Source organism: Drosophila willistoni (assembly GCF_018902025.1).
Source record: "Drosophila willistoni isolate 14030-0811.24 chromosome 2R unlocalized genomic scaffold, UCI_dwil_1.1 Seg167, whole genome shotgun sequence".
Lineage (NCBI taxonomy): Eukaryota > Metazoa > Arthropoda > Insecta > Diptera > Drosophilidae > Drosophila > Drosophila willistoni.
This window is the reverse complement of record NW_025814050.1, coordinates 22,508,853-22,536,277: the sequence shown is the minus strand read 5'-3', so window position 1 is coordinate 22,536,277 and position 27,425 is coordinate 22,508,853. Positions and strand designations below refer to the sequence as shown.

At 36.1% G+C, this 27,425-nt stretch overlaps 1 protein-coding gene across 2 annotated transcripts; it reads right to left on the bottom strand.

The window, feature by feature from the left end:
- Positions 1–187: 187 nt before the first annotated feature.
- Positions 188–27,425, bottom strand: LOC6642597 (junctophilin-1). 2 transcript variants are annotated; one of them, XM_023175564.2, is made up of 9 exons: positions 27,068–27,425; positions 8,807–9,794; positions 8,529–8,743; positions 6,002–6,267; positions 5,794–5,930; positions 5,564–5,704; positions 3,614–5,504; positions 615–815; positions 188–551 (listed from the first exon to the last, which is right to left on the bottom strand). In XM_023175564.2, exons 2-9 carry the CDS (start codon positions 9,130–9,132, stop codon positions 465–467), a joined length of 3,264 nt encoding a protein of 1,087 aa, XP_023031332.1. In that variant the 5' UTR covers positions 9,133–9,794; positions 27,068–27,425; the 3' UTR covers positions 188–464. The 2 variants fall into 2 exon arrangements, with proteins under 2 accessions (XP_023031332.1, XP_015033886.1); XM_015178400.3 differs by lacking the exons at positions 3,614–5,504; positions 5,564–5,704; positions 5,794–5,930; ... (2 more) ...; positions 8,807–9,794; positions 27,068–27,425 and adding an exon at positions 2,087–2,228.

Here is a 27,425-nt window from a genome sequence, read left to right as displayed (position 1 = left end):
TTTTACTACGATTTGTGCATTGCAATTCTGCTTAAGTTTTTTCCGTTTTTTTTTTGTTTTCCTTTTTTTTAAATTAAGTTTTTAGTTTTCATTTGGCTGCAGTCTAGTTTTTAATTCGATTTACATATGATATATATATTATATATATTAAATATATAGTATTCTTGTTTTAATATATGTATATGCTTATAAACTTCTGATAATTTGTTTTTACTGCAAATGCTAAAAAAATTATTAGCTTAGCTTTTAGCCCCGTCAATACAAAGTCGAACAAAGAAAAAAAAGAAGAGAAAAAATTGAAAGAAAATGAAAGAGAACAATTCGGAAACAGGAAACAGTTCATGTCAAACTGTTAGCAATGGCTCGAGAACTAACAGTGGCTGCGCAACTGTACTGTTATGACATTCGATTGCCCGTTGATGACATATGTTCCTGGTCCTGGGTATCCTTTGGATCCTTCGGCGCTAGGTAAGCATATAGACAAAGAGTAGCGCCAATGCCGCATTGAAAATCAACACCAACAGCATCAATTGTTGCCGGACAAACCAATCCTAGAAACAAAATGGATGAAAATATTATTCTGAATGGAAATCAATTTCGAAATCTAAACTCACCTTAACCTGTGGACTAACTAAGTACAGCAGGGGATTCGCTTTCAAACGCTCATTGGTTTCAATCTGACGACGTACTGCCTCCCGGCGGGCCGATCCCAAGGCCGAGACCTCTTCCCGACTCATCGCCTCGGTGGCCCGCGGCAGCTCTTGAAAATCTGGCATGGATTTCTTTCGCTGCAGCGACACATTAATGGGCGCCATCTAAACAAAAGATAACATTTACATTAAAATCCACCAAATCAAAGTTCAAAAGAAAATTATAGCTAACGTAAATTTTGAAATTTCAAATGTTTTCAAAAATCATATGGCCATCATTTTGGACTACATTTTGTTCCTAGCAAAAAAGCAACTCGATTTTGAAATCATCTTTAGAACAAAGATCAAGGTCAGGACAGTTGGTGTTAATTTGAACTCTAGAGTGTTGCTCTTTCTTTTATATTCGAAATTATGGATTCAGATCCAATTCAGACGGTCATTAAGGCCAAATGGCCTTTTTGGCAAAGGCCTTTTTGACAAAATATTGCCTTTTAGTTGTTGAAAACCTTAAAATTATTAGCTACACATCAATACTTCCAATTCCAATCTAAGAATTGAACTTATTATTATTAATTTCGAATAAAAAAAAAGGTTTTTTTTGTAAGTGAATGAATTTTGATTTATAAATTTAAACGAAGCTGGCGGACTAAAAGGGAGGGATGATCTACAGTTTGGCAAGAAAGTGTTTACACATGTAAAAATTTCTTAATTTTCCTACTTCAAGATGAAAATAAAACAATAAATAGTAAGTTTTTTCAATATTTTTTGATAAGGTTAGGTAAAGTAAACAATTATCTTCTAAATTAACAAAAAAAAACATAATAATAATGTTTCCAATAAAAAAAAACAAGCAAAAACTAGAGAAGGCACAAAAATCGACTGCCAAGAAAGTGTTTACACATCTCTGTTTTCGGTTTCTATTTTGAAGTTAATTCGTATTTTTACCGTTATAATTGAGTTTCTAAAGCGTATATCATCTAGTTAATTAGGTAAATTTCCAAGGCTTTTCGACTATGATACCATTAATTGTGGAGGTATTTATTTGGAAACTAATCAGCTTCCAGACATTAATTTCGAGACCCGAAACTATTTGTCTAATAATAATCGTTATTACTAGAAAATACTTGAAAATCCTAAAAACAAATACTAAAACAGATTTTTTTATAGGAATTCTTAAATATTTGAAAAAAAAATTGCAAATGGTAATAATTTGTCCAAAGCAACTCAAATTTTCATTAGCTTTAGACTCTTAATTATGAAAATATGTCATATAACAACACGTATAAATTTGTAATATTAAGTTATGTGACAATTAAGATGGCATTAGGACAAAAATTATTTGCGACAGCTTCTAAACTCTTTGAATTACAGTTTCGAAGTGTTAAGATATTATTGATATTTGATAAATAAAACCCCTGAATAGTCATTAGACGAACCTCCACTGGTGGCTCAACGATCCAACTCTCGCTGGCTCGTCGCGCCAAAAGTGCCGGCGAGAACATCAGATCCTCTTCATCTTCCTCGGGATACCAATCCATTTTGTTTGGATATTGATTAACAGATTTTTTCTCAAAACACTTGTTAATTTAATATTATACAGTCTTAGAAAGACTGCTGCTGCTCTTGCATAAGTTGTTGTTGAATGAAAACAATCTTTTGTATTTATAATCTTCAACTTGTAAACGAGTTGGACATGGCTTTTTCTTTAGATTTTTACTTGTGTGACAGAGGACAAGACAAGAGACACACAAAAGTCAAATAGAAACAGAGCACAAGAGAGAGAGCAGAGCACAGAGGGAAGTCGACCCCAAAAATAGTCGAACAACGCACGGCAATGAGCCAACGAAATAATAACAACAAAAACCGCCTCCTTCTTCCGATCCGATACGATACGATCCGATGGGATTTACCCACCTCCGCGCGCCTATATGTATTTGCTCTTTTGTGAGGAGGAAAATTGCTTTCGGAATTTTTTTCTTTTTTGTTATTTTTTGTTTTTAACGTCAAAATATATATTTATATTGCTTTCTATTGCTTCGAAAGTGGCATTCAATAGAATCAGAAAAATAGAAAAACAAAACGAGAAAATGCCTTTAGAATGTGAATATTTGAATTCTCTGTGTGCCTCTATTACGGCCAACGCGTCGTTTGCTACTACCAAAGACAAATTCAAAGTTGTCGCCATTCGGGCCACAAAATTGAGTGAGGCGACAAAATGTTTGGGATGCTTTTTTTCTTCCGTTTTGTAGCTCTGCCATTCCAATGGACACTTGTGAAGTGTGCTCTCCTTTCCACACACTCTCTCTCTCTCTATCTCTGTGTCTCTCTTGGGATTGAAATTCAGCAGAGAGGATCCGAGATGGGGCATGATTGCATTCCAATGTTTAGCTGGCCTGGCGTGCATTCGTATTGGCCTATAAATAGCCAAGATTGGGCACATGTTCGTCCACTTCCATTCTCTGGTGAAGAGATGGATGATGGCGATGATGTTCGACTCTGTTCGAGCAAATGTTTCAAATTGAAATAAATCTGCTCGGCACTCTGATTTTGCGCTACAAATTAAGTTAATTGTTCGGATTAACTGTGCTTATTATGAAATATATTGTTGGCCAACAGAGAAAGGTGCCCGGGAAATGGCCATTGCCGATTTCGAGAGAGAGCGAGAGGGAGAGTGAGAGAAAGTAAGAAATAACTTTCAGATATTGCATCAGATGGCTCCAGTGGAGGATATACATATGTAAATTGCGGAAAAGGTAAATTTAGCACAAATTGCTCCCTAAAGTATATAATACAAAGTCGCATTTTCGCTATTTGAAGGTAGTAAAGATCTTTCGAAAATTCCTGTCAGGGGTAAAAATGGCATTTGGCATTTTTGTAGGTGAATTTAAGGATCTCGCCCCCTAAAGTATGCAAAGTGTCTAATAGTTGGCTTTTGGCAGCTAATCCAAGGGGATCAAACTCACCTTCATTTTCTTGCCGCCGCCTCCACCGCCTGCTTTACCGCCCATTGCCATGCCCACCGGCGTTGCTGGCTTGGCTGGCAGATATAAGCTCTCCGTGCGTTTGGGTTGCGAGGGCGAGGGAATGATATCCTGACCGAGTGTACGCTGGCGCAGCAGTACATCCTCGAATGGTTGATTGGGCGACGAGAAGAGTGGCTCATTAGTTTGACTGGGTGCACGCCCGCCACCACCGCCCAGACTTGGTGTACCCGCTCGCGATAAACGGCCCGTGCCCGAGGGCAGCGTCCCATTGCCTGTCATGGCTGAGGTCCCGGCTGTGGCTGTGCTAGCACCACCTGGCACAGGAGTTGTGCCCCGAAATACTGAGCCAGCTCTGGGTCGACCGTCCGGTGTGCTTGTCCCCCCGTTGGTCATCGTATCAGTCAGTCCGGAACGATCGAGCGATGTCTGACGGGACCCGGCAAAGGCTCCACTCATGCGACTAGCCGCCCGGGCATAGCGATCAATCGATGAATCCCTGCTGGGTGGTCGCTTATAATGGTCGAAGTGGTCAATGGACGATTGTTGGCCCATCTGGCCCAACATGGGGGGCCTTCCGCCGCGTTGTTGCTGCTGGACAGCAGCCATGGCTGCAGCATTGGCGGCAGCAGCGGCCTCTGACAATTGTTGCTGCTGGTGTTGCTGCTGCTGCGAGGGGCGCCTTAAAAGATTTGAGGGATTGTGACTGGGCGAGGGCTGTAGCGAGGACTGTTGTTGGAGTTGCTGTTGCTGTTGCTGCTGGTAAAGTCTTTGTTGTTGCTGCTGCATTTGCTGTTGTTGTGCCAGCAATTGTTGCTGCTGCTGCTGTTGTTGTTGTTGTTGCTGCTGCTGCTGTTGTTGTTGTGGTGATAAATTGCTGGGCGCCGTAAGATTTATCTGATTGGTACCGGCTCCAAAGGGCAATTGCTGGCCCTGAGGCTGTGTCTGATTCAGCTTTGTCGTTTGCTGCCCGGGCGGTTGCTGTTGCTGAAACTGATATGCAGGATTCATTTGGGGATTGCTCTGTTGTTGTTGTTGTTGTTGTTGCTGCTGCTGTTGCTGCTGTTGTTGCTGCTGATGTTGCTGCTGGTGGTACATTTGATTGATAGCACTGATCACCTGGGCATGACTCGGCTGACCTTGATTAACCATTGCCGAAAGATCCGTTTGCGGCGACACGGGCAACTGCTGGGAATACATGGACGATGGCACGGGGCACTCTGATTCCTGCTTCTGCTGGGACATGCGACGTTGTTGCTGCTGCATATTCATATATTGTTGATGTCGTTGCGCCTGCGTGGCATAGGCATCGGAGCCACTGCTACTCGTTGGTGAAAATTGTTGCTGCTGCTGCTGTTGCTGCAGTGTTGCCGACGATGTCGTTGCTGGCGCTTGTGTGGACTTTCCACCAGCAATGCCAGCCGTTGCCCCCGACATTGTTAGATAATCGGCAGCGGTCGGTGCCGAGCCGCGGAAACGTTCACGTTCGCGATAGCGCAACTTTTCGAAACGTTCCAAAACCGATGGCTTAAAGTCCGGAGCGAATTCGCGGGCCATGCGTACGGCATTCTCACAATCGATGCGTGCCTGTTCGGCAGCAACATCCGCGTTTTGGGCCTTGGCTGCGGCAGTGGCCATGCGTGAAATGGCCATGTCGGAACGTTGCATGGCCATTTTGAGGGCACGTTGGGCTGAATTAACGGCGGCCGTAATGCGGTCACGGAATTTGCGCGAACGCGCCAGGAACAAATGCTTCTTCTTTTGGCTGGTGATTAAAATGTTATTCTTGTATTTGCCCTCCTCGACGGTGCCATCGCGGAAAGTAGTCACACCGTAGCCATGTTTGCGGTTATTGTACCACTCACCCTCATATCTAAAAAGGACATAAGCCAAGTTAAATTATAGTGATTTAAAATGATGTTAAGTACTCACTTAAGTCCATCGCTTCGCTCGGCCACACCGTGACCACAACGTTTGTCCTTCTTCCATTCGCCCATGTACGTTTCGACCACTGTGGGATCCAGCTGTTCATCTTCCATTGTAAAACTGGCATTGGACTCTGTGTGTGTGGATCTGAAAAGAACCAAATGGTTATTTGAAATATCGAAAGGGTTAACAGACTTCCTCTGAGGGTATGGAAATGATTTCAATTGCTCACTCACTTAGCAGTCATATTGGATTGCTCCGATCCGGTACTTATCCAAGAGGCCGATGACATTGTGGATCGTATGCTACCGGATGCAATTGTGCCACGTTTCTCCAGATCCCCTGTGCTGCGTTGTTTGCGCATTTTTAAGCCCTTTAAAATAGAAAAGAAGAGTTTAACATTTCAATTCTGAATGCTTATGATTTTGGTGATAATTATTTTACCATTAGGAAACCCTTTTTGGATTTCTCTGTTAGACTATTGCGTCGCACTGGTAGTTTATCCGATTTGGCTGTCAGAACAAAGCCACCGCGAATTTCCTCTGCTTTCTCCGCCGCTTTGGCCGCATTCCCGTTCTCTCCACTGCGCAGCGAGCTCAAGGAAGCGTGCAGATTCTTGCGACGATGGTGAGAGGCCAGGCCAAAGGGCGCCGAGGTGCGTATACCATAACCATGACGTTTGCCTTCCTGCCATTGTCCCTGGTACTTGCCTGCAGACAATTAAACAGAATGCAGTCAACAACATGTCCAATTTTTGGGGGTAAGGTAAGTAATTAAAATGCAAATTATAAATGCAACCGCAATATGTGACCTTCTCATGGGGCGGAATGTTTAAGACACACAACTCCCGTCCCCTTCCTTTCCCTTCCCTAGTTTCATTCACTATTCTATTCTCACTCCGACACAAGTGTCTCCAAATTGTTATTTTCCTATAGGTTTTTTCTTTTTTGCTATTCTATTAATGGCTCCACGTGTCTTGACTTCACTATCACGACACCCCACCACTGGCCCCTTTAGCCCTTTATGAATGTTTTCCTTTTCTAGCAAGGCTTACGTAGGTGCCCAACCATACACACACACATACATACACACACACATACATACACACACACACATCTTTGTATATACATATTACATTATATTATTTGCATTTGCTGGTTACGTTAAGTCTGCTTAGGAAAGGCCAAAAAGTTGATTAAGAAATGTTACTTGCCTTTAAGTTAATGATAATTAATAGTTATATAGGCATTTGTCTGCCAATGGGAAGGAGTAGAAGGTCAAATGTGTCTCAGAGTAGCAATGAAAAGTGTTTCTAATTTATTTTCATACCTTGGAAAGAGGAAGGGAGTATTTCGATTACATACAAAACTAAAACTATATTAGCCAGTGTCAAAAGACATTGAAATGACTGAAATACATAAGCATATCATATGTTAACTAAATTAATTTATTCAAAAACTGGGTTTTAGCGGGGCTTCAGGTCAATAAATCTTACTAATTTATTTGCAAGATTTTAAATCATAGGCAGCACAAAAGGTAAGCAGGTTGTCTGTATAGCTATTTCAAGAACCACCAAGTTCTATCATCAGCAGACTTCGCTAAAGAATCCACAGTTGTAATGGCCATACCATATCTTCAATGCTAAAAGTAGTTGGGAATTGAAACTACATGAAGCGAAAAAAGAAGGGCAAAGCTTGCAACTGCAGATTCCACCTTTTTTGTGTGGATACCTTTGGGCGCCAGTTGAATTATTTTAAAGGGCTTCGCCTTAATCAACTAACCGTCGCGCCCAAATATTTTGTAATAGTATATTGTACTATATGCAAAAAGAGGGTTTATAGGGCCTTCCGTTTTTGGTATTTGTATAATTATCATAATTAATTTATCTGATTTCAACTCAATTTTAGTAACTTTACTTCCTCCTATAGCAAGGAACTACTTTATGAAATTCTTCTATTCTAAAATAGATGAGTGAAAGGAATTAAGAAGTAAATCTGGTCTAGGGATAGTTTGGAATACAAGGACACAGACTTTCTCCTTTTATGTTATATATTATGTTAATTTCGGTTTTGAAAAAAAAAAGTCTCATTCGAAGAAGAATTTAATTCGCTTTAAGAGGCTTTGCTTGAAGATTTAAAACAGTTTGAGAATCAACACAAATGATTAAAATTGATTTTATATTTAAACGCAAATATTTTTACTTAACTTCTGCATTTCTGCATTCTGTCTCTCATTTAAAGAAAAAAACGATTTTAAAAAGGATTATTTCAGTCAATTATTTATCAAATCATATTTTATCTAACAACTGCATTTATGTAGATGAGTGCAAACAATGTATGTTAGATGAGAAAGATATGACAATATACATATATTTCAATAGTTTCCTAATTTATTTATACCATAGATTTGTGTATGTACGTACGTAGATGATTGCATACGCTTGCACCCACCCACACACACACACACGAAAAGAAAACATGTGTTGTCCCCACTAAATTTTCTTGGGGCTGTCCATCTGCCTGGGATTGGCTAACCGAATTTCCCCAGAAAAAACTCACTCACGCTGCAAAAATGTAAGAAACAAAACGATAAACTCGCCAAAAGCGACAGAGAATAGACCCAAAATATCATTGAACCGCGCTGAGAAATTAAAATATGACGTCAGGTTTGGTCAGTCGTTTGATGGGTGCGAGTGCGACTGCCCGTTTCGAGTGTGTAAAGGTGTGTGTGTGTGTGTGTGTGTGCAAGATACACACACATACACACATACATGGGTGAAATTATTACAGAAACGTCAAAAAGTAAAACAGAACTACGAATTCATTTTTGGTCGTTTTTGAAACGAAGCCAAAAAACAATAACAAGAAGAAAAAAAAGTAAGAAATGAAAACAAAAAGCAAACGCAAAATGATCTCATGCCTGAGATAGAGAAAGACAACGTTACGTATACGCAATATTTGACTTGACTTACCTCCATCCGCATACGTTTCACAGCCGGAGCCATCTTGATAGCCCTCATTCCAGGTGCCCTCATATTTGGCCGTCGACACAGTGCTCTCTCTAACACCATAGCGTCCCTTATGTCCATCCTTGGACCATTCGCCGCGATACAATTGCCGGCCAATTTGCTCAACTCCCAAGCCATGACGACGTCCGTTCTGCCATTGACCCTCGTAGTGTGAACCGCTAAAGAAGTGAAAGATATTTTCCTATAACACTAGACAAATGCGAGCCGTATACGCATCTTACCTGGGCCAAATGTATGATCCGGACACCTCAAAGCCATAGTTCCAGGCACCGGCATAGGCGCCCTGATGCTTGGGACCGGTGCAGACGCCATGGCCGTGGGCTTTGCCCTCGTCCCAGCCGCCGCAGTAGGTGCCACCGTCTTCAAAATCAAAGCGACCGCCGCTCATGGGAGCCCGTCGACCGCCCGCGGCTGCTGCTTGAGCCTGGGCAGCCGCATAGGCAGCCATATCGCCGCCATTTTGTTGCTGCTGCTGCTGCTGCTGTTGTTGTTGCTGCTGTAGCTGGAGTTGTAATTGCTGTTGCGTCAATTGACCAGCCTGTTGCATACTCAAAGCTTGTTGTTGGTTTATATTATTTTGGGTTTTATTTGTTACTTAGTTTAATCTTCTCTTTCTCTATTGTTTACTACTTTGTTTTGCTTTGAGCTTTTTATGCTTTCGTTTGCTGTTCATTGATTTCCTGATCAATTGTTGCTCCTGCTGCTGTTGTTGTTGATGCTTCATTTGCATTTAGTTGTGATAGTTTTAGTCTAATTTAGTTATTATTCTTGTAGTTCGTTTCGCTTAGTAGTTTCGTTTGTTTAAATTTGTATTGTTGCTTGTTGTTGGTTGGTTGTGTTTGTTGCTTATTGGCGTGTCATTAGCTTAAAGTTAGTAATTAGTCATCCTTTCTGGAGCATACAAGAAGGAGAAGGTGTAGAATGGAGGGTTGACGACTTCTAAAATATGTTTAGTTGTTCAGTTTGTGGTATAATTTCCCCACTGAAACGTAAAAATTATCTTTGATTTGATTCTATTTATTGTTCCTTTGACTTGACTTGACTTCTTTATCTATCTATCTTCTTCTACGTCTTCTTCTTGTCCTTCTAGCTACAATTGCATCCATCAAGTATCTATTGTTATGTCCATGAAATTCTGTAGCTCACTGTAAACGTAGGCCATCATCATTCAGTAAAGGGCAACATAAAATTAATAATCAAAAGAGATAGCTGTAAATAAACAAAAATAATAAATTGCAAATTTAATAACCATGTATACAAATATTCAATTTCACTTTAAGCCATTTACAGAGGATTATTCTAGATACACATCAGATTAGTCAACCATTAAATATTCCAAATCGATTAACTTAAAGCCCTTTTTAATGTTTATTATTGATGCCTGACTAAACTTTTATAGGTTAATTACCCCTTAATCACTGTCTATATGCTTAAAAGGTCGTGTAATTGTCAATTTCCAAAGTATAATTATTGTTTTATGTTTGTCAGCTGCAAATTTTATTAACAAAATTAATTCTCAACACATTTTATACACAAATACAGTGGCATGAAATGAAATCTCAGTGTTAATAAGAGTTCTCTCTTCTTTTATTTAGAAAATTTAATTCACTTTTGTCTTCTACCACTTTCTCAACTAAAGTAAACTATTGCAAACTCTGTTAATATTTTTTAAAATTATTCTAAGCAAATAAAGTGCTCATTTTTGGAGAACATTAAAATTTTTCTCGATAAGTAATTAAAATTAATTAATCATAAATTCATTTTGCCATGATTTTAACTTGTAAGCAAATTTTTATTAGTGTTAAAAGAGGAAAAAATATATAGATCAAGCGAAACAGGTTGATCCCTGCACAGTTTCGTTTCTTAGGCATATTAAATTATTTTGCCCATATGCCCAATGATTTATAACTATATTCAATTGAATTTTATCTGGCTAAAGTTTTATTGGCCACACAGTTTTGCATGCATGTCTCTCTGTTGCCTCGCGCGTAACGAAAAGTGTAATGATGTATACGAGGACGTAAGATACTATAGATCTCCAGAAATTCCACAAATCCATGGCATACAAGATTTTCATTTCTTTCTTAGACTTTCTACGTCTAAAGATAAAGAGATAATTAGTTTCGACGGTCGAGTCAATCTACATATGTAAAGCAACAAATAACTATTCCTTAATTGAACTTGACAAATAACAATTTCATTTTCATAAGTCGTGGAAATTATTATCACGGAATTGCTTCAACAATTCAGACTTTAATACATGTAGTGTCATATGGGTGCATACATATGTGCTGAGAGATGGCAGCCCTGGATGCGGTGCGACAATGTGGCATCATCAGTCGTTAAGAAGAGAGAACGAGAGAAGGAACGATAGAGACCAGACGTATAGGCCGAAGGTGTACAAAAGTTGCTTAAGTTGTATTTCAAGTTGTTAAAGTCGTAAAGTTGTTAGGTCTAAGTTCTTTTTATCCTAATTTCAACTGACTATTTTGCCATATATCTAACTATTAATAAACAACAATTATTGTATACACGCAATAATTCTTACATACATCTATATCTTAATTTACCCTATAAAAACATTCCTAAGAAATCCTAATCGTCATTATACAGTCAAAATAAAAACAAAAGAAGATAAAAGAATTCCATATCAATCTTTAGTCTTTTACTTCTTATAGAGCGCTCTTATATCAGTATATATTATAGTTCTCCAATCAGAAAATCCTTTAAGCTTTACTTAATTATGGTAATAAAATACTTAAGTAAAAAGTTTTAGTTCCTTAGGTGTTAAACTGAGGAAGATTAACGATTAACTTATCACAAGGACAAACGAATTCGGCTTTTCGTGATAATAAAAATATTTAGTCTATTTTATGAAGACGGCAACGTCCCTTTTTTTCGTTGCAAGCATTAAAATTAAACAATTTATTAAATAAAATTCAATATATGTATATAAAAATCGGACAATCAAAGAGTAAGTATGATCTATTAAGGATATTTTTAAGCAAACTACATTGGAGGATTTAAATGCTTTTGCGTTTAACATTTTTGCCGATTTTAAATCAATTCAGGATAAAATGGCTCAATAAATTTGTAACTTGAAATTTGCCAATATAAAGAACAAAGTGTTCATAGTTTTTCCTTAGTGTAGTTAACGTTCTGGTGAATGGCAAATAGAATAAATTGGGAAAGAGGGGGAATAGAAAAATACCTTTGGCTTATGATGATGATGATAATGTGGCTTCAAGATGAATATGTTGATGTAGATTGGATGAAAAATGAGTTTTGTGTAAATGCAAAGATTATGTATGTCGATTTTCTAGTTCTCTGTTATTTTAATTACAAAAGCAATTTTCATTTAATTTAGTTTTTTCTGCTCGGCACCGGGCGAATAACGAAATTTATAAACACATCGCAGGCAGCATCATCATGTGTATACAGTATAGCTTTAGCTATACTTATTTACAGATATAGATTGAGATATGTATGTATGTATGTTTGTATGTTTATATGTATCGGAGCAACGTCAAAGGCCGAAAATTCTCAATGGTTGGGCTGATTTTGAGTGGGTGACCAAAACGCTGACGCCTCTGACTGTTTTGGCTGCTGGTTGCTGGCCTTTGAGTTTTCAGCTCAGCTGTTTTTTTAGACCGATTGTGGGTCTATTGTTCTGGTTGCGATCTCTTGCTGGCTCCGGCTATATACATATGCACGATGATAATAGTAATATATTGTAAAGAGTGCATAGTAGCAAAGAAATGCTATGCCCAATACTTGCAATGTTCTCATATTTTCCAAAAAGTTTATTTCATTTAATTTGTTTATCGATTGGCCAAAGTTCTCTATGGCCAAAAGCCGTATATATACATACATACATATGTATGTATGTATGTGTGTGTCTGTGTGTATAGTTGTTTTTTATTGCCAAGTAATTTTATTTACGTTGGCATCAATAATTCTTCAAAGATGTGTAATTCCGACTGGGGCCATGGGCCATGTGGAGATTTTTTTATGCCGATCGTGAATTTAATAATACGGGAGAAAGAGCAACAATTAGTTTAAAAAATGCTATTGGAAAAAAACATTATTTTTATTTCAAAAATAAAAATATATAAATTATGAAATAATACTCAATGCATTTAAAGTAAAGCAAACTAAATTGGAAGCGTTGTTTTGTTTCTACTATATAATGATTCGTTTAGGAAAAAGCGATTTTTTTTATGGTTTTTCAAATTAGCAGCCCTTGAAATTTGAAATCTGCAATGAACAGTAGAAACAGGTACAACTACTTAGTTGTAGTAATAATTGGAATATGTTTATACTTAAAATAAAATGTACTCATGTCAAGTTAATAACAATATATAGGTACATATATGTATATGTAGATATAGTTATTCATATAAACACTATTCACTTCCATTTATTGATAATAAAAGTGAGTACCTGTGCCTTTCTAACAGGTATGAGCCAATAGTGCGGAAAGGATATAACAAACTAAATTAATAGTAAGTCTAAAGTAAACTTTTCAAAAACTTTTAAGTTAGGTAAGTACGATGTTATTAACGTTGCTAAAACTTAACAAGCCTCTGTTTTACCTAACCGAAAAGTTTTCCAAAAGTTTACTTCTACTTGCCAATTAGCTATTGTTACTAAGTCATTGTCTATTAGATATATGCACAAAAATAAGGCTCTATCAACTTAATCGTATTAGAATTAAATCTATTATTTTAAAATTATTTTGACTATTGTAAAGTAATGTGTGTAATGAATTGGATACTCTTATGTTTTGGTAGGATTTAGATAGTATATTTCGTAGGGGTTCAATTCTGAAGAAGAAATGAATTGACAAAATCACATTTAAACCTATTTTAAAGCAATAGTGTAGCCAGGTTTCAATTTAAGGGGAGGCAATCCAAGAAATTGTATCTTAAATTGAATGAGTTCCTGGCCTCCCCTGCTCATACCTGACTACGCCCTTTTGTATGTAAGAATAACGAGTACTGATTTACCCAGGCGATTGTATACCACATTGGAAACCGGAAATATGCAAATGTTTCGAAAATAAAAGCGAAATAAAGTAAAACATTTAGCGGAAATCATTTAATAGTTAACACTTTTACGAACAGTTTAATGCGATTTGCAAAATGGCCTAAACGTAGTTATTTCTGACCACGAAACGGAAATTTATTTCAATGCTATCTAAAAATGGGTAACCTGCTGGCAGGAAGAGTGAAAAATATGTGAAAATATTCATCAATGTTTCAAAGAATATGAATTTATGTTTATTTAATGAATTATCAAATACATTTAGCCAGATGCATCTGTTAGTATGTATTTAACTCGATTGCATTAAAGTCTGAGTATTTGAAATGCAATTTACAAAATGTACATACACACAGTTTGGCCACAAATAAACAAATAGTGTGAAAAATCATTTGGTTATGTATCGGTCTTCCTGTATTCAGATTCTTCTTTCCATATGTAAGCCCCAATTGCCCCACAATTCCAAAAATTGTGCCTACTACTACTTGTTACCGCAAACATTTTAGCCACTTTTCTGTTGGTTTTTTTTTTTTTTTTTGTTTCTTCTTTTGTTTTTTGGTTTCTCTTCTTTTTGCCATTTGGTTTATTGTTCTTTTGCGGTCGACGCCAAAAACGATTTCATTTTACGAAACAAGATGAGAGGCAAATTCTTCTAAAGCTTTTGTTATTAATAGAAACATACACACACCGTACGGAGCAAAGAGAGGCCGAGGAGACTCTTCCCGGCCCGGACTTGCTGACTACGACGGCAACTGTCTCTCCGTCTTTTGCTGCCTGCCAATGTTATTTTGTTTAAACGTTAATGATGATGAAAATACACGCAACTATATAAATGTTGCCGAGCTGTTCCCGTTGCCATCGAGAGTACTCGCACTTGGAAAACATCTTTCTGTTGTTTTAAACAAAGTCAGTTTTTTTTGTTCAATTCTCTTTGGGATTGCACATAATATATTTCAGCAACAGGCTGCATAACATGTGTAGGGTTGAATAAAAATGCCAAAGGCAATTCAAAGAACAGGCTAATAACCGCCTGCAATTTCTTGTATTGAAGTTTTAAGAGAAGATAATAGAAATGACTATTGGCCGCTTCTTACCCCATCCATAGATGCCCCAGAGTCCAGGCTAGAGTCAGGTAAAAGGTGATATTTCTTGAGGCCAAAATTGACAAGAAAATGATTTCCTTGTCAGACTTTTTTGTGATAAGAAATATTCAAGTTTTTACCAAAGGTTCCGGCAAATACAAAAACGAATGCAAAATCATTATTTCAAAACGATAATTGATGCAAAAATTAAAGGAAAATGAAATTGAATGCAATTCAACAATACAATTGCCGAATTGAATACGACTTTTGATGACAAAGTTAAATATTAAACATATCTTATAGTCACCAAGTTCCAGATGATCTAGACAGAAGAATCTGGTCGACTCAGTTGTTGAGGCTGATCAAGAATATATATACATCACCCTTTGAGTGCGTGGTAAACGAAATTGATTATCCTTTTGCAAATGCATTCCCTATTTTCCCCAGACAACTTATCATTCTGTTCACTGTGAGGCTCTCTCTCTCGCTCTCTCCTTTGCTGTGGCTGATAAAGAACATTTTACGTATGCGTATTTTATTTATAAACAACAACCCAGCGGCCGCATGTATCATTGTTATTTTAAAAATTCTTGAACAAAGCAAATAAAATACAAAAAATTTGCGAGCAAAAGAAAACCCCAAATAAAATATAAAGCAAAGATACTCGTAATACATGTATGTATGTTTGTTTGAACTGAACAAAAAGATAGAAAAAGATAATAAAAAAAAAAAACATCTATCTTTCTTCTATGTATTTCATTTTCGAGCAAAAACTGTCGCTGGCTCGGACCGTGCGCCACGGGCAAGAAGAAAATTAAATAATAGTCCACTGACTGATGGCAACGAGCAGAATGGTGGTTGTTGTTGTTGTTGGTCCGACCTCAAGATATATGTACATATATATATATCTAGATATTATATATATGTAATATATATTTGTATATATTTGTTACATTTTGCATTTTGTTTGTTTTATGCGTTTAGTTTATTTTATTTATTGTTTTAGTTAGAAAACTTGCCTGCATTTCAATCAATTTAAACTGCAACACACACACACACGCACACACACACATACGCATACTACACACACACTAACACACACAAATGTACGCTTTCAGTTTTTGGTATTTTTAGCATATTTTTTCTTCTTTTTTTGTTTTTGTTTTTGTTTCACACAACTCGCACTATATAATATTATATACGGACGACGACGGAGAAGGCAACGGAGAGCCAAACCAAACACATTCTCTAAATTGAAATTATTTATAGGTTCACATAAATTAAATATTAACACCCCGCCAACAAGTAGCTACATTTCTCTCTCAATCTCCTCTAACTGACTAACTGTTAGTCGTTTGTTTCAACTAAATTATTCCTATTCTCCTTCACAAGTTTCGCCAAATCCTTTTGACTTTTTCTTTAAATGCGTGAAAGCTAAATTTTATCGATCCATTTGGAATTTCCCCTAGTCAGGCGCCAAATTTAACTAATCTATTGCAAAAAAAAATATTTTATAAGCTATATTACTTTAGGTATCCTATTTGAGTGCAAAGAAATGTTTTAGCGAATCCTAGATCATAAGATTTTCTTGTCGAACTCCAAGTTCTTAACTATTTGTCTTTCTGTTTATTAAGTGTCAAGGATTGTTTTTCTTAAAACTCCATAATGCTTTTAAAACTTTCTGACATTATTTGATTTGAACGTTTTTAAAGTTAGGATTATAATTTTGTAAACTTTGTTTTATGATTTGTTCTCATCTATTTTTAAAATATCGGGAATTGTTGTAGTCTGTTTTCTTTGCAAAGAATACAATTTTTGGCAATTTTGTCTCCTGATTTGCATTTCCAATTCAGTCCTCTAAAATATCAGAAATTGTCCTAATTTTATCTATATGTAGTACTTAGTTTCAAAAATTCTCGATTTTATCTCTTTACACATAATATTGAAATCAAAAATCTCCAAATTATTAATATTTATGAGGAGCCCAACAAAGTGCAGCTACCAAGAGAACCAAAAAGTTTGTAGCTAAAATTTATTGATTTTCTTAAACTTTTCTTCTCATTTCAAAAAAAATAGAAAATAAAATTTGTATACATGTTTTAGTCTGCTAATAGTTTAAACAATAAATTATTTTATATTTCAAGTGATTTCCCTGCGGGTTTCCCCCCTCTCTCTTGTTTGTGGGTTCTTTCTTAAGCCATTTAATTTGTTTTTTATTTATTGTGATTTCGTTATTGTTTAATTTAAAATATATATAAACATATATTAGATGTAAACATTTCTTGATAAGGTAAAATTCTTTTAAATTGTTTTCATTTATATATGTATATTGTTTCGATATTGTTTTATAACTCAACACGTTAAAATTTTCCACAATTTTACTGAGAAAAGTCGGGGCGAATTTTCTTTTTGCTACGTATATCCATGTGTATGTGCATGTGTGTGTGTGTGTGTGCTGGTTTGTGTGTATTGCGAGGCGCGCACACACACATTTTAAAAATAGCAAATTGGGGAAAAAAGCGTTGAAACTTTGTTGATCAAGTTAGAAATCCGCTGAGATTCCGTGTTTTATTTATTTAATTTGTTTTTTTTTTTCTTGTTTTTTCTTTTCTTTTAATTATTACTGGCATAGTCCGTTGACAGCAGCTGGCAATACGGGTGGTTCTTTTTTTTATTTAAACTATAACGGCCGGAACGACGACATCGGCGCAATGATATCGAGAGACTGGCGAGAAAATGCTCCGATTTGCCGATCGAGGCAAAAATTGTGCCACATTCACACGGTAGTAACAACAACCACTACCAAAATATACACTCGCACACACACTCGCACACACACACACGCAGACAACGCACACACCGACGCGAGTACTCGCCTTGGCCAACAGAAAAAAACTTTCTCACTCACAGGGCACCCAGTAAAAACTAACTTTTGCTTTAGGGTTATTCGTGGGGGCCCAAGTATAAAGTAAATCGACGCGACATCTAGGCGACACGTCTAAACGCCAAACGTTTGCAAAGCGAAAAGAAATCGAAGCGGGCAACCATGGGAGATCAAAGCTAATTGTTGCTCTTGCCGAAAGGAAAAGATCTCAAAATGTTTTTCTTTTTGTCAGGGGATTCCGCCATGCGCTGAATTCAAAATGTGTTGACTGGAAAGTCAAAATGGCTGAGAGAGAGAAACAGAGAGAGTGATAGAGAGAGAATGGAATGGATCGAGATGTGCCACAAAGCGACAAATGAGAAAATTCTTTCTCTCTTCTTCTCTGAGTTTTTGCAGCTTTTCTCTCTTTTGCATCTTACTTTTGAACAGCTGTTGCCCTATTATTGGCGAGTTTTTGCCCATAAATTGGTTATATAGAGATATATATGCATAAGAATCCTGCATGGCAAACGTAATATAGACATAAAAATATGAATGAATGAGTGGCTCTCGCACTGTCTGTGCTAATAGCTAAAGATCTCGATTATTACATACATAAGTACTTGGGAATAATTTAAAATATCTAGATACATTTGTTTGTATATACAAATTTTTATAGCGCTTTGTTAGCCCAGATACATACATAGCATATGTATAGGGTAATTGGCTAAATGACAGGCAGGTAATGTTCGGAAAATGACTCACTGACTTAATGATGGACAAACAACAACAACAACAACATAGGCTAAAGGTGTTTTTTGTTTCTATTTTGGGTGGGTGGGCGATTTTTCAGTTTGTGTTTATTTATGAAAAAAAGGGTGTAAAAGGGAAATTTTTTATGTTTTTCTGTATGTGCATATGTAATGGATATCAATTAATATAATATGTCGACTGAGTCATAAATTTCTTAGAAAAGAAATACAAAAATTAATTTTAAATAATTATCAAAACAAAAATAGGCATAAAACCAATTATTTCTTTTAGAATAAAAATTCACAATAACGTATACGCAGCGTTAGCCAGCTAGACTACCAATATTCAAAATTAACAAGGCATAAAATCCATAGAGCTCATTATTAATCCCATAATAGAGAAATAAGTTAATAACTTATACTTATTTCAACAGAAAACCAAATAAAAGTCTAAAATTAATGAAAAAATTTCCAAATAAATCATGTCGGCCTGTGTTATGTTTTAGTAACATAATTCTAACATTAGAGGCCAATATTATGGTTAAAATATTAAGCGATTTTCATTCATCTAACCAATAGGCAAGCCCTGAAAACCGAGCTGATACATGATACATTTTTAGGTCATAAATGACATTTTTGTCCATCTTAAATGTAGTTCCTATAATCATTGGAAATTGTACATAAATGAAATACGATATGCTTGTATTAGGCGAAGAAGTATCATTAGCAAGCACTTGACTCCAACCTTAGCCTGTCCATTGAAGGTTCAGGACAAAACGTTTTCATTCATACCTTTGTATATGATATTATGATGATGATAAAAATAAAATTTAAGCCTCTAAAGACGAAGAGTAGTTAACAAATTCAAGTCCAGTCGTCCAGAGTCCTCTCATGGGAAAGTTATTTTAACAAATGGTTTTTAAAAAGCATTCCAAAAAATATCTTAGCACCAGTTCATACAAATCACCCAGCGCCAGGGCCACAATTGCTCTTAATGCGCTCCTGTGCTAGTCTTTTAATCTGTTTTAGGGTAGCTCTCTCACCTGATATAGTGCCTGTCGTTTTATAAATTATGTATACGCCCCGTAAATTGCAAATCGAAAACTGATAAAATGAAATACTCGACATCAACTGCAATTCTTATAAATAATTTAACAAGTTTTTGTTAATTGCTTAATTGTAGACTCTCAACCATTATATATATCTAAACTTATACTTGGCAATTGCTGAGCTAAAATACAAGTGTTTGAGTCGGCATGACCATTTTATTCTCCCCATGGTATCGATATCGACTCGGAAATGCAACGGACCATGTCATGTGCTCCACTTTTGTTATCCTTTTTAGTTTGGTGGGGCAATAATGCAATTACCCCTCCCATCGGTTGCATTAATAATGTACATAGAACAGAAATGTTGTTAAGACTCGTAAAACCCGGCAACAACAAGGGGTTGCAAAAGCGTCCAGCTAGTTGAACTCCCATGAGTTTAAAGAAACCAACAATTCAAATAGAAGTACGCACCTCATGCAATCGAGTGCTCTTATGGTTCAACAAACAAACAAACAAATGGACACGCTATATTCTTAGAGTTTTGATCGATCGTTCCTTCGGGATTCATATAGCAACCAGTTATAGCCAATGTCCTCCATTATCTTTGCTTTAAATAATCGACTTGCCAGCCCATTTAAATTGTTAAATTTGCCTCTTTTGGCCTAGCACGTCACAACCCATTAACATAAAATGAGATATTCCGCAAAGCTCTGGCCCAAAGAATGGGCCGGACTGAACACGCACACTGACAGACGAGCCGCAAAAAAGGTAGACATCAGGAATAAAAGAAGTGCGACCTACAAGTGTGAGCGAGAAAGCAAGTGTAAGAGACATTAAGGCTCCTAAGTAAACAGCTTATACAATTTCTAAATTAAAAAACAAAACAAATGACACACATACACAAATATAATATAGTCTCAACCCCCTTACTTTCACTCAGCTGGTTAGAATACCTTTTTTTTATAGGATATATTAGCTATATGGTGTGGAGGGTTTATGCTCTGAACAAAGGAACATTTCATCAACTGCTTTTATTTTATAAAATGAATTTAAAAAAATATGTTATAAAAGTAACATTTTCCAAAAGCTTTTAAAAGGATGTCTTGACCTTTTGGCTTTTTTCTGTACAGCAAGAAGCAGATTTCTGACTATCCGCAACTATTTTACCCTTCAAGAGGTCATTTGCTTAGATACAAACATCTATGCAAACAAAAGGACAAGGAAATATTTCCTAGTCAATATATTTATGTCAGTCTGTACAAATGCATCGTTTCCCTTCACTTTATGAGCTTCTTATTGTGATGAAAATTACTAATTAATTAAAATTAGATAAACTTTTTATTCGTTAAGTGTCTCTATCCAAATTGAGCTTAATCTTATAATAGGTAGGTATAGTTGGCTCAAATGCCTTGGGCCGCATATTTTGTATTGGTGGAGAAATTTCTTATATGTAATACATACTAATATTTATATTTTGTTTTCCCTAATAATAGAACAAAAATCTTCTGTCCACAAAGGTTTCTGTAAAATATTTGAACAGAATTTTTTTGATTTATAACTTTTGCTTAATCGAATTATCCATCACTTCCTAAGAAATATACAAGTTTTCAATTTAAAAACTTGACCTAAATAGAAATATTAATTCCTTTCAAATATTTTCAAGTTAGTTCCTTCTTACAATTAGTAATACTTGTGATTTCTTTTAGGAGGTTTCATATATATTTTTGGAAGTAAACTTAGAGCATTTGAAATCCAATGTTTTATTCGAATTCCGCGAATCATTTTTATTCGTATATTTTCAGTGTTTTCTAAAGGCACGCAATGGGGATAAGGCAGACATAGGTTGCTCCCATAACACGCACTCAAGACGATGACCAGCACACAGATCCGAACCCCCCTTCTGACCCATTGACTATATAGCCATGCAGTCGAGAATCCTACTCTCTCTCTCTCTCTCTTTCTGTTTCTAGTCTAAAAATTTGTGGTATTTTTTTGGCGGCCCGGCCAATGCAGAATGCTATATATTTATGTGCATACATACATAGATAATGTGCGGGTGGTCGCTTGTATAAATCTATTTATTTGGCCCATTCAATTTATGGTCTGCATTGGACCCGTCTTTGCCCTGGCCTATTGTCTGCGAATGGACACCTACATTGGGGGCGTTGTGCCCCCCACACACACACACCCAACACACGCAGGTGTAACTCGGGGCCTGTCAGTTCTTAAGATAGAGAGAGGGGGGCAGGCAACTTTTGGGGGTCGGTGTCAGCTGTCGGTCAAATCGGCCGTGGGTTGATTTCCGTATAAATATAATTGAAGAAAAGAGACTTTTTTTTCACCGCAAAAACAATGAATTTGTAATGTTTCTGTTTAAATTTTTTAATGGCAAAAAGGAACAAGTACAGAAAATATGGGGGAAAACAAACAGAATGGCTATTAACCTTTAAGGCCAACCAAACTGATTTATTTATGAAAAACCAAAGTGAAACAGAAATTCTCAATTTGAAAGCAATTACTTTTCTTTTTTATCCCCCCCTCCAGATCAGACAGAAGCACCCTCCCTCCCTCCCATCATTTTTATTCCCTCTTTAGCATTGACCCCGGCGACCGACACGTGCATGCAATTGAATCATTTTGGCCAATTTCCATTTCCTTTATGCCAAATTATAAATTTAAATGCTTTTGGTTTTTTCATTTCAATATATATGTACAGTTTGATTGCTTCGCATATTTTTGATTTTTATTTCAATTTGAGCATTATTTACGTTATCTTCTTCATTTTTGTAGACATTTAATTTGTTTTCGTTTTTTAAGCATTTTATTATGGGCCAAGTCTGAAATATTTCCATGAATCACTCAAACTTCATGTGAAGAACGGAAATTGAAAAATGAAAACAATCATCCGAAACAGAAATGAGAAGCATAAGAAGAATATTTTTTGTGTATTAAAGACACAAATATTTTTTATAAATATTTCAAGGTAATCGATGAGTTTGTGGAAAGTCTAAGAACTTGCTCTGCCGAGAGACAAATTGTGGGATTCCCCATTAGGCGTATAGCACAATTGCTTAAAGGAATTTCTGTTCATAATTGATAATTTAGCATGTGTATTAAGAGATAATGCAAGTTGGAGTAAAATATAAAGTAAAGAATCTTGACCTTAAAGCTTTAGCTAAAGCAAAAGTTTCAATAAATATCATTTCTTAATATGTATATTGAAAAGCAGAATGAGAAGAAAAGGTTTATTCTTTCATCTTTACTAAAAGATTCATTCTTCTTTTCAACATATTTTTGTACTCATTAAATATTTCAAGTTTTAGCCTAGTCAAACTTAGAATTTGAGGTAAAAATTAAAGGTCTATAGAATTTAATTTGAATAGTCCTAATCCTTTCTAGCCAAATTTGTCACTAACAAGAACATGTTGAACTCATTGTTTTGCTCTGTATCCTTTTTTTAGTTCAACATACTCTAGAAACTTTCCTACAGATATCCGATTAACGTCGAGTCTGGTTCCGTTCTGTTGATTCGAATTCGTATGCTGGATAGTTGGCCAAATTGCGGCGGAGACTGATGGGCAAATGATAAATCCATTCACATTGTTTGATTGATGTGCCATTTATATGGGCCATGGAAATGGAAATATACACTAGGGATAAGAATCTATTATTAATTATGATACATCATGGAGAGGACAATTGGTTGGCCGTGCTTATTTAGTTTTGTTTGCTTAAGAAATTTAAGTAAACTTCCAAACATGAACGCCATGCGAAGGCAAAATTACTCTATACGTATGTATATTTAATTCTTTCTATTAAATTTTTACTATTTGTTTGATTGAAGAAACAATTTCATTAAGCGGCTTAAAGTGGAATGTGAAATTTTAATGGAAAAACCACTTGAAATCAGGGCAAACTGCAGCAGGAAAACTTGGCGGGGACTTAACGAGTTCACGCAGCTGGTGACTGGGTGGCAAATGCAAACAAGGATCCAAATAGAAAAAAGCATAAGAAAGAAATCCGATATAAATAATAAAATATTTATGCATGTGTGTGTGTGTGTGTGTGTGTTTTTATTGTTCTACCAAATACAAAAGGATTGAAATATACATATACACAGAGAACAGAGTAGGTAAAGGAGGTAAATTGCAAACGGGGCGGCAGGATAATAAGAATAACGAGAAAGGCGAACAACTTGAGTGCGTCTGCCTTACTCAAGTGAATCTATGGCACATGAATATGGATATTTAGTTGGCTAGAGACATGTCCTAGTCATGGCTGTCGCCAAGATTGGTGCGATAAGCACACAAATGCCTGTCGACAAAGACAAAGGAGACCAGACCAGAGAGAACAGCAAAAAGAAAATCGACGTCAATGGGCAGGACGTTAAGTGTTTATGGGGATAATACGTATAATGTGCGTATCTTAGTGAGCCGCAAAGATTACAACAGCAAACGGTTTGGCTGATGTGGGAGGGGGGCGGGAATGTGAATGGCAACAGCTAAACATAACACTAACAAATAACACTAAAAGCAGCAAAAGTCAGCCAACATACGACACATTCACACGCATCGGAATGGAGTATAAGTTGGGCATTTAAACTAAAACAACTTCTATATATCCGTATCCTGCTGTGTGCCCTCACAGAAAGAAGAAAGCGAGAAGAGACAGAGACCGACAGAGTCGACCCACAAATTCCGTAAATGAGGCCAACGGATGTGCAATGCCGAAATTTGTTAAAAAACAGAAGCCAAACTAAGCGAAAGAATGAAGAAAGAAAATGGGAGAGAAACCGAGAGAACAAAAAATTGGGTTACTGCTGAGAACTGTTCCACATTTGGCATTAGAATTTTTGTATCTGCTTATAAATCTCCACAAATATGCATGTTTTGCCGGGCTACGCACTAAACCAGAGGAAATCCCGGCCAAAAGTGAAACTCATGGTGGGCCCATGAATCAGCATGGAAACGACACTAGGCGAAATCAATGTGTCAACTTGAAATAGGTTCTTCAAGACCCTCACCCTACCCTTTTCCTAACACCTCGCCACCGCCCGCAACCCCCAGCCCCACCCAAATGATACATTTTGTGAATTTCTAATCAATCTCAATGTTGAAGCCATTTGACAGCAGAAATCTAAAATCTTTTATCAAGACGAATGTATCTCACAATTCAAAGAAAGGTGCATAGGATGAAGTAAATATTTTGATAGTAAAAACATAAAAGGGGAAACGAGCTTTCCTTAAATGCATAAACTAAAGTTAATACAAACAAAAAAAACAATCAAGCATTCTTGAAATTCAATACCGTTCCACTACTTCAACACTAGAACTAGTTGGGAATTACAACCAAATGTAGCTGAAAAAAGGATAACAGAGCTTCCAGTTGATGCTGAAATCACAAGATTATGTTATGAGATTGTTTTTGGAATCTATTAAGAGACAATGTTAATAAACATCAGTTTTCATACAAAAAATATACATTTTTAAGCAGGGACCAAAAATAATTATTTCCCAAAAAATTTTACAAAAAATCATCTACATATGTAATAATTGTTACAAAACCCCTCAATCTTAATTCTTATTTTTGATTTTTAAAATAAAACTCAAGAATAATTTTTATTTTTGATTTTTATTTTTTCCCTCAACCCATAACTGTTATTTTTGAAAAAAAAAATAAAAATCATTTGTGATTTATATAAAAAAAAATATGATAAAAATCATTTAATGATAGATAGATTTATCTTATAACAGTTACGGTCCCTGTTTTTAAGCTTTGTTTTTAAGTATTTTGTTTTTATTTCTATGCTATTGTTTATCCATAATGTTACGGAACTTAAAAGTTGAAAAATTATAAATAATTTTTATCTGTTCTTCTTATCTATCTAATAAATATTTACCTATCCAAATAATAATTTATATATATTTTAAATAATTTGCAGTTTATTTACCTTGAATTTATTCCAAAATTGCCTTAAATTTAACTGTTTTCCCCCAATTCCGATTCTATGGTTATTTCTACTTAGGAGTTACTAGAGTTCCTTAAAGTTTATTGTTCTCTTTTTCGATATTCAATATAGTTAACATGCGTGACAGAAAACATTATGAAGACGAAAAACATATGACAACGAAATTTACAACCACAAAATTGATTTATTGTAGTCGTCTATATAGAAATTCATTATATGATCCAAACTTTATAAAGAATGTTGTGTCTTTGAAGTGTCTAGAAATTCCACTGTAAATAATTGCTTTTGGCTTAATTCAACCATGAAGAGCAAAGTTTTAATTCTTTTCAATCTTTCAATTATGTAGTCTTTCATTACTTTATCCTTTTTGAGCCTTGGAAGATTATTTTTTCTGCCATGTCATCTGAATTCAGTTTTCAGTTAATTCCTTAATTCTTAAAGCTTTTCTATGGCATTTTGTATGACCTGCCGCTGCTGCTGCTGGCTTTTGCACTGTTTGTTTGTTAGAAAAGTCATTACTATCTAATGCACCCCAGCAGGCCAGTCATCCAGCCAGTCAGCCAACAAGTCGTCTTCTTGACTTTTCTGGCCCACAAATCTTGGCCAGCGGCTAAGTGTAGTAGTCTTCTACATACTATGTACGAATAAGCAAACAACCCAACATGGCAGACGGGAAACAGATAGCAAAGAAGGGGCGCACATTCAATTTAAAATTTCCTGGTTGACTACAATGGTACAAGGAGCCAAGGACATGGCTTTACTTTGACGAAACGCCAAATGCCAAACACAGGACATTGGAGCTGGGCCTGGGCCTCGTCCTGATGGGGGCCTAAAGACAAACTGGGCAAAAGTAAAAAAAAGAGCACACGGGATATCCGTTTCCGTTGTGACAAGTGCTTGTTGCCCCTCTAAGGTCCACAAGTTTTGCAATGAAGCGCAGTTTGCGCTAGTTTCCGGTTCCCTCATACATATACATACATAAACATTCCTCCCTGCCACACACACTCACTCACTCACACACACACACACACAAAGGACACATCACCATTCAACGGCCGCATGCAAAATTCAAATTGACATAAACACAGACACTGGCGCTTGATTGTGTGGCTTGTTGTACGTTGAGTATGACTCTTGCTGGCTATAAAAAGTATATAACACTCATACGCCGTGTGGTACCAGTAACAACAGCAACAGCAAATGACAAATAATTGTGTGTGCGCGCTGACTCTGCTGCTGGTTTCATACATACATTAGCTGTGAGGGGCAAGGGGCAAGAATTTCGTGTTTTTTTTCGTTTGTTTATTCGATTCTCATTGCGCCTGCAAAATCAGTTAATATTCCATATTTACTTTTACTTAAATGGTAAAAATAAGTATTCAAAATGTTGTTTATAAAAGCAATTTTCAACTAATTATCTTTCTGGCAAATTCTTTTAAATTTTTCACGTTTGGAATTGATATAAAGCAAGAGAAATAGTAACAGAAATAAGTGTAATACCCATTAAATATACGGATATATACACTTACTTAGAATTCTTCTTCCAATTTATTCCTTAAATCATTGGACCATCACAATTCGGTTAAACAAATATGATCCAGAGATATCTAGAGAGAACCGATTACACTTTCATGTTTTTATTGGCAATTGTCACCAAATAACACATACATATTTAAATGTAAGTGTATTCATATAAATATATAAACATTTCTATAGTACACTTACGATATTTTAGTATCTTAAACACCGAGCACCGAGCACAGTATTTGTGAATATGTTTTTATTAATTTGTATTATTTATAAATATCCCTTTCCGCTCTGCTCTGCAGCTACTTGTGGATTCATTCGTTTTTGCTGCAATCTCATTAACAATTATTTTCGAAATTGCTTCCTCTCAGACGTTCTCTTTTGGGTTGTTTTTTTTTTTGTTGTTAATATGATTATTTGTTGACTTTCAATATTGTTTATTAAATAATGGTTCGTGGATTGGTGGGGGGGAGATGGGCGAGGTTTTTTATTTTCGGGATTATTGTTAATATGTGTAAGTTGTATGTAAGTGCGTGTATTTTGGAATATATATTTA

Bases quoted from the DNA above. Each gene is read 5' to 3' on its own strand.
- LOC6642597 (XM_023175564.2), bottom strand. From the start codon at position 9,132: ATGCAACAGGCTGGTCAATTGACGCAACAGCAATTACAACTCCAGCTA. The intron at 6,268-8,528 runs GTAAGTCAAGTC...AATTGTCTGCAG, and splicing joins TGAAACGTATGCGGATGGAG to GCAAGTACCAGGGACAATGG. The intron at 5,505-5,563 runs GTGAGTACTTAA...TGTCCTTTTTAG, and splicing joins GAGCGAAGCGATGGACTTAA to ATATGAGGGTGAGTGGTACA.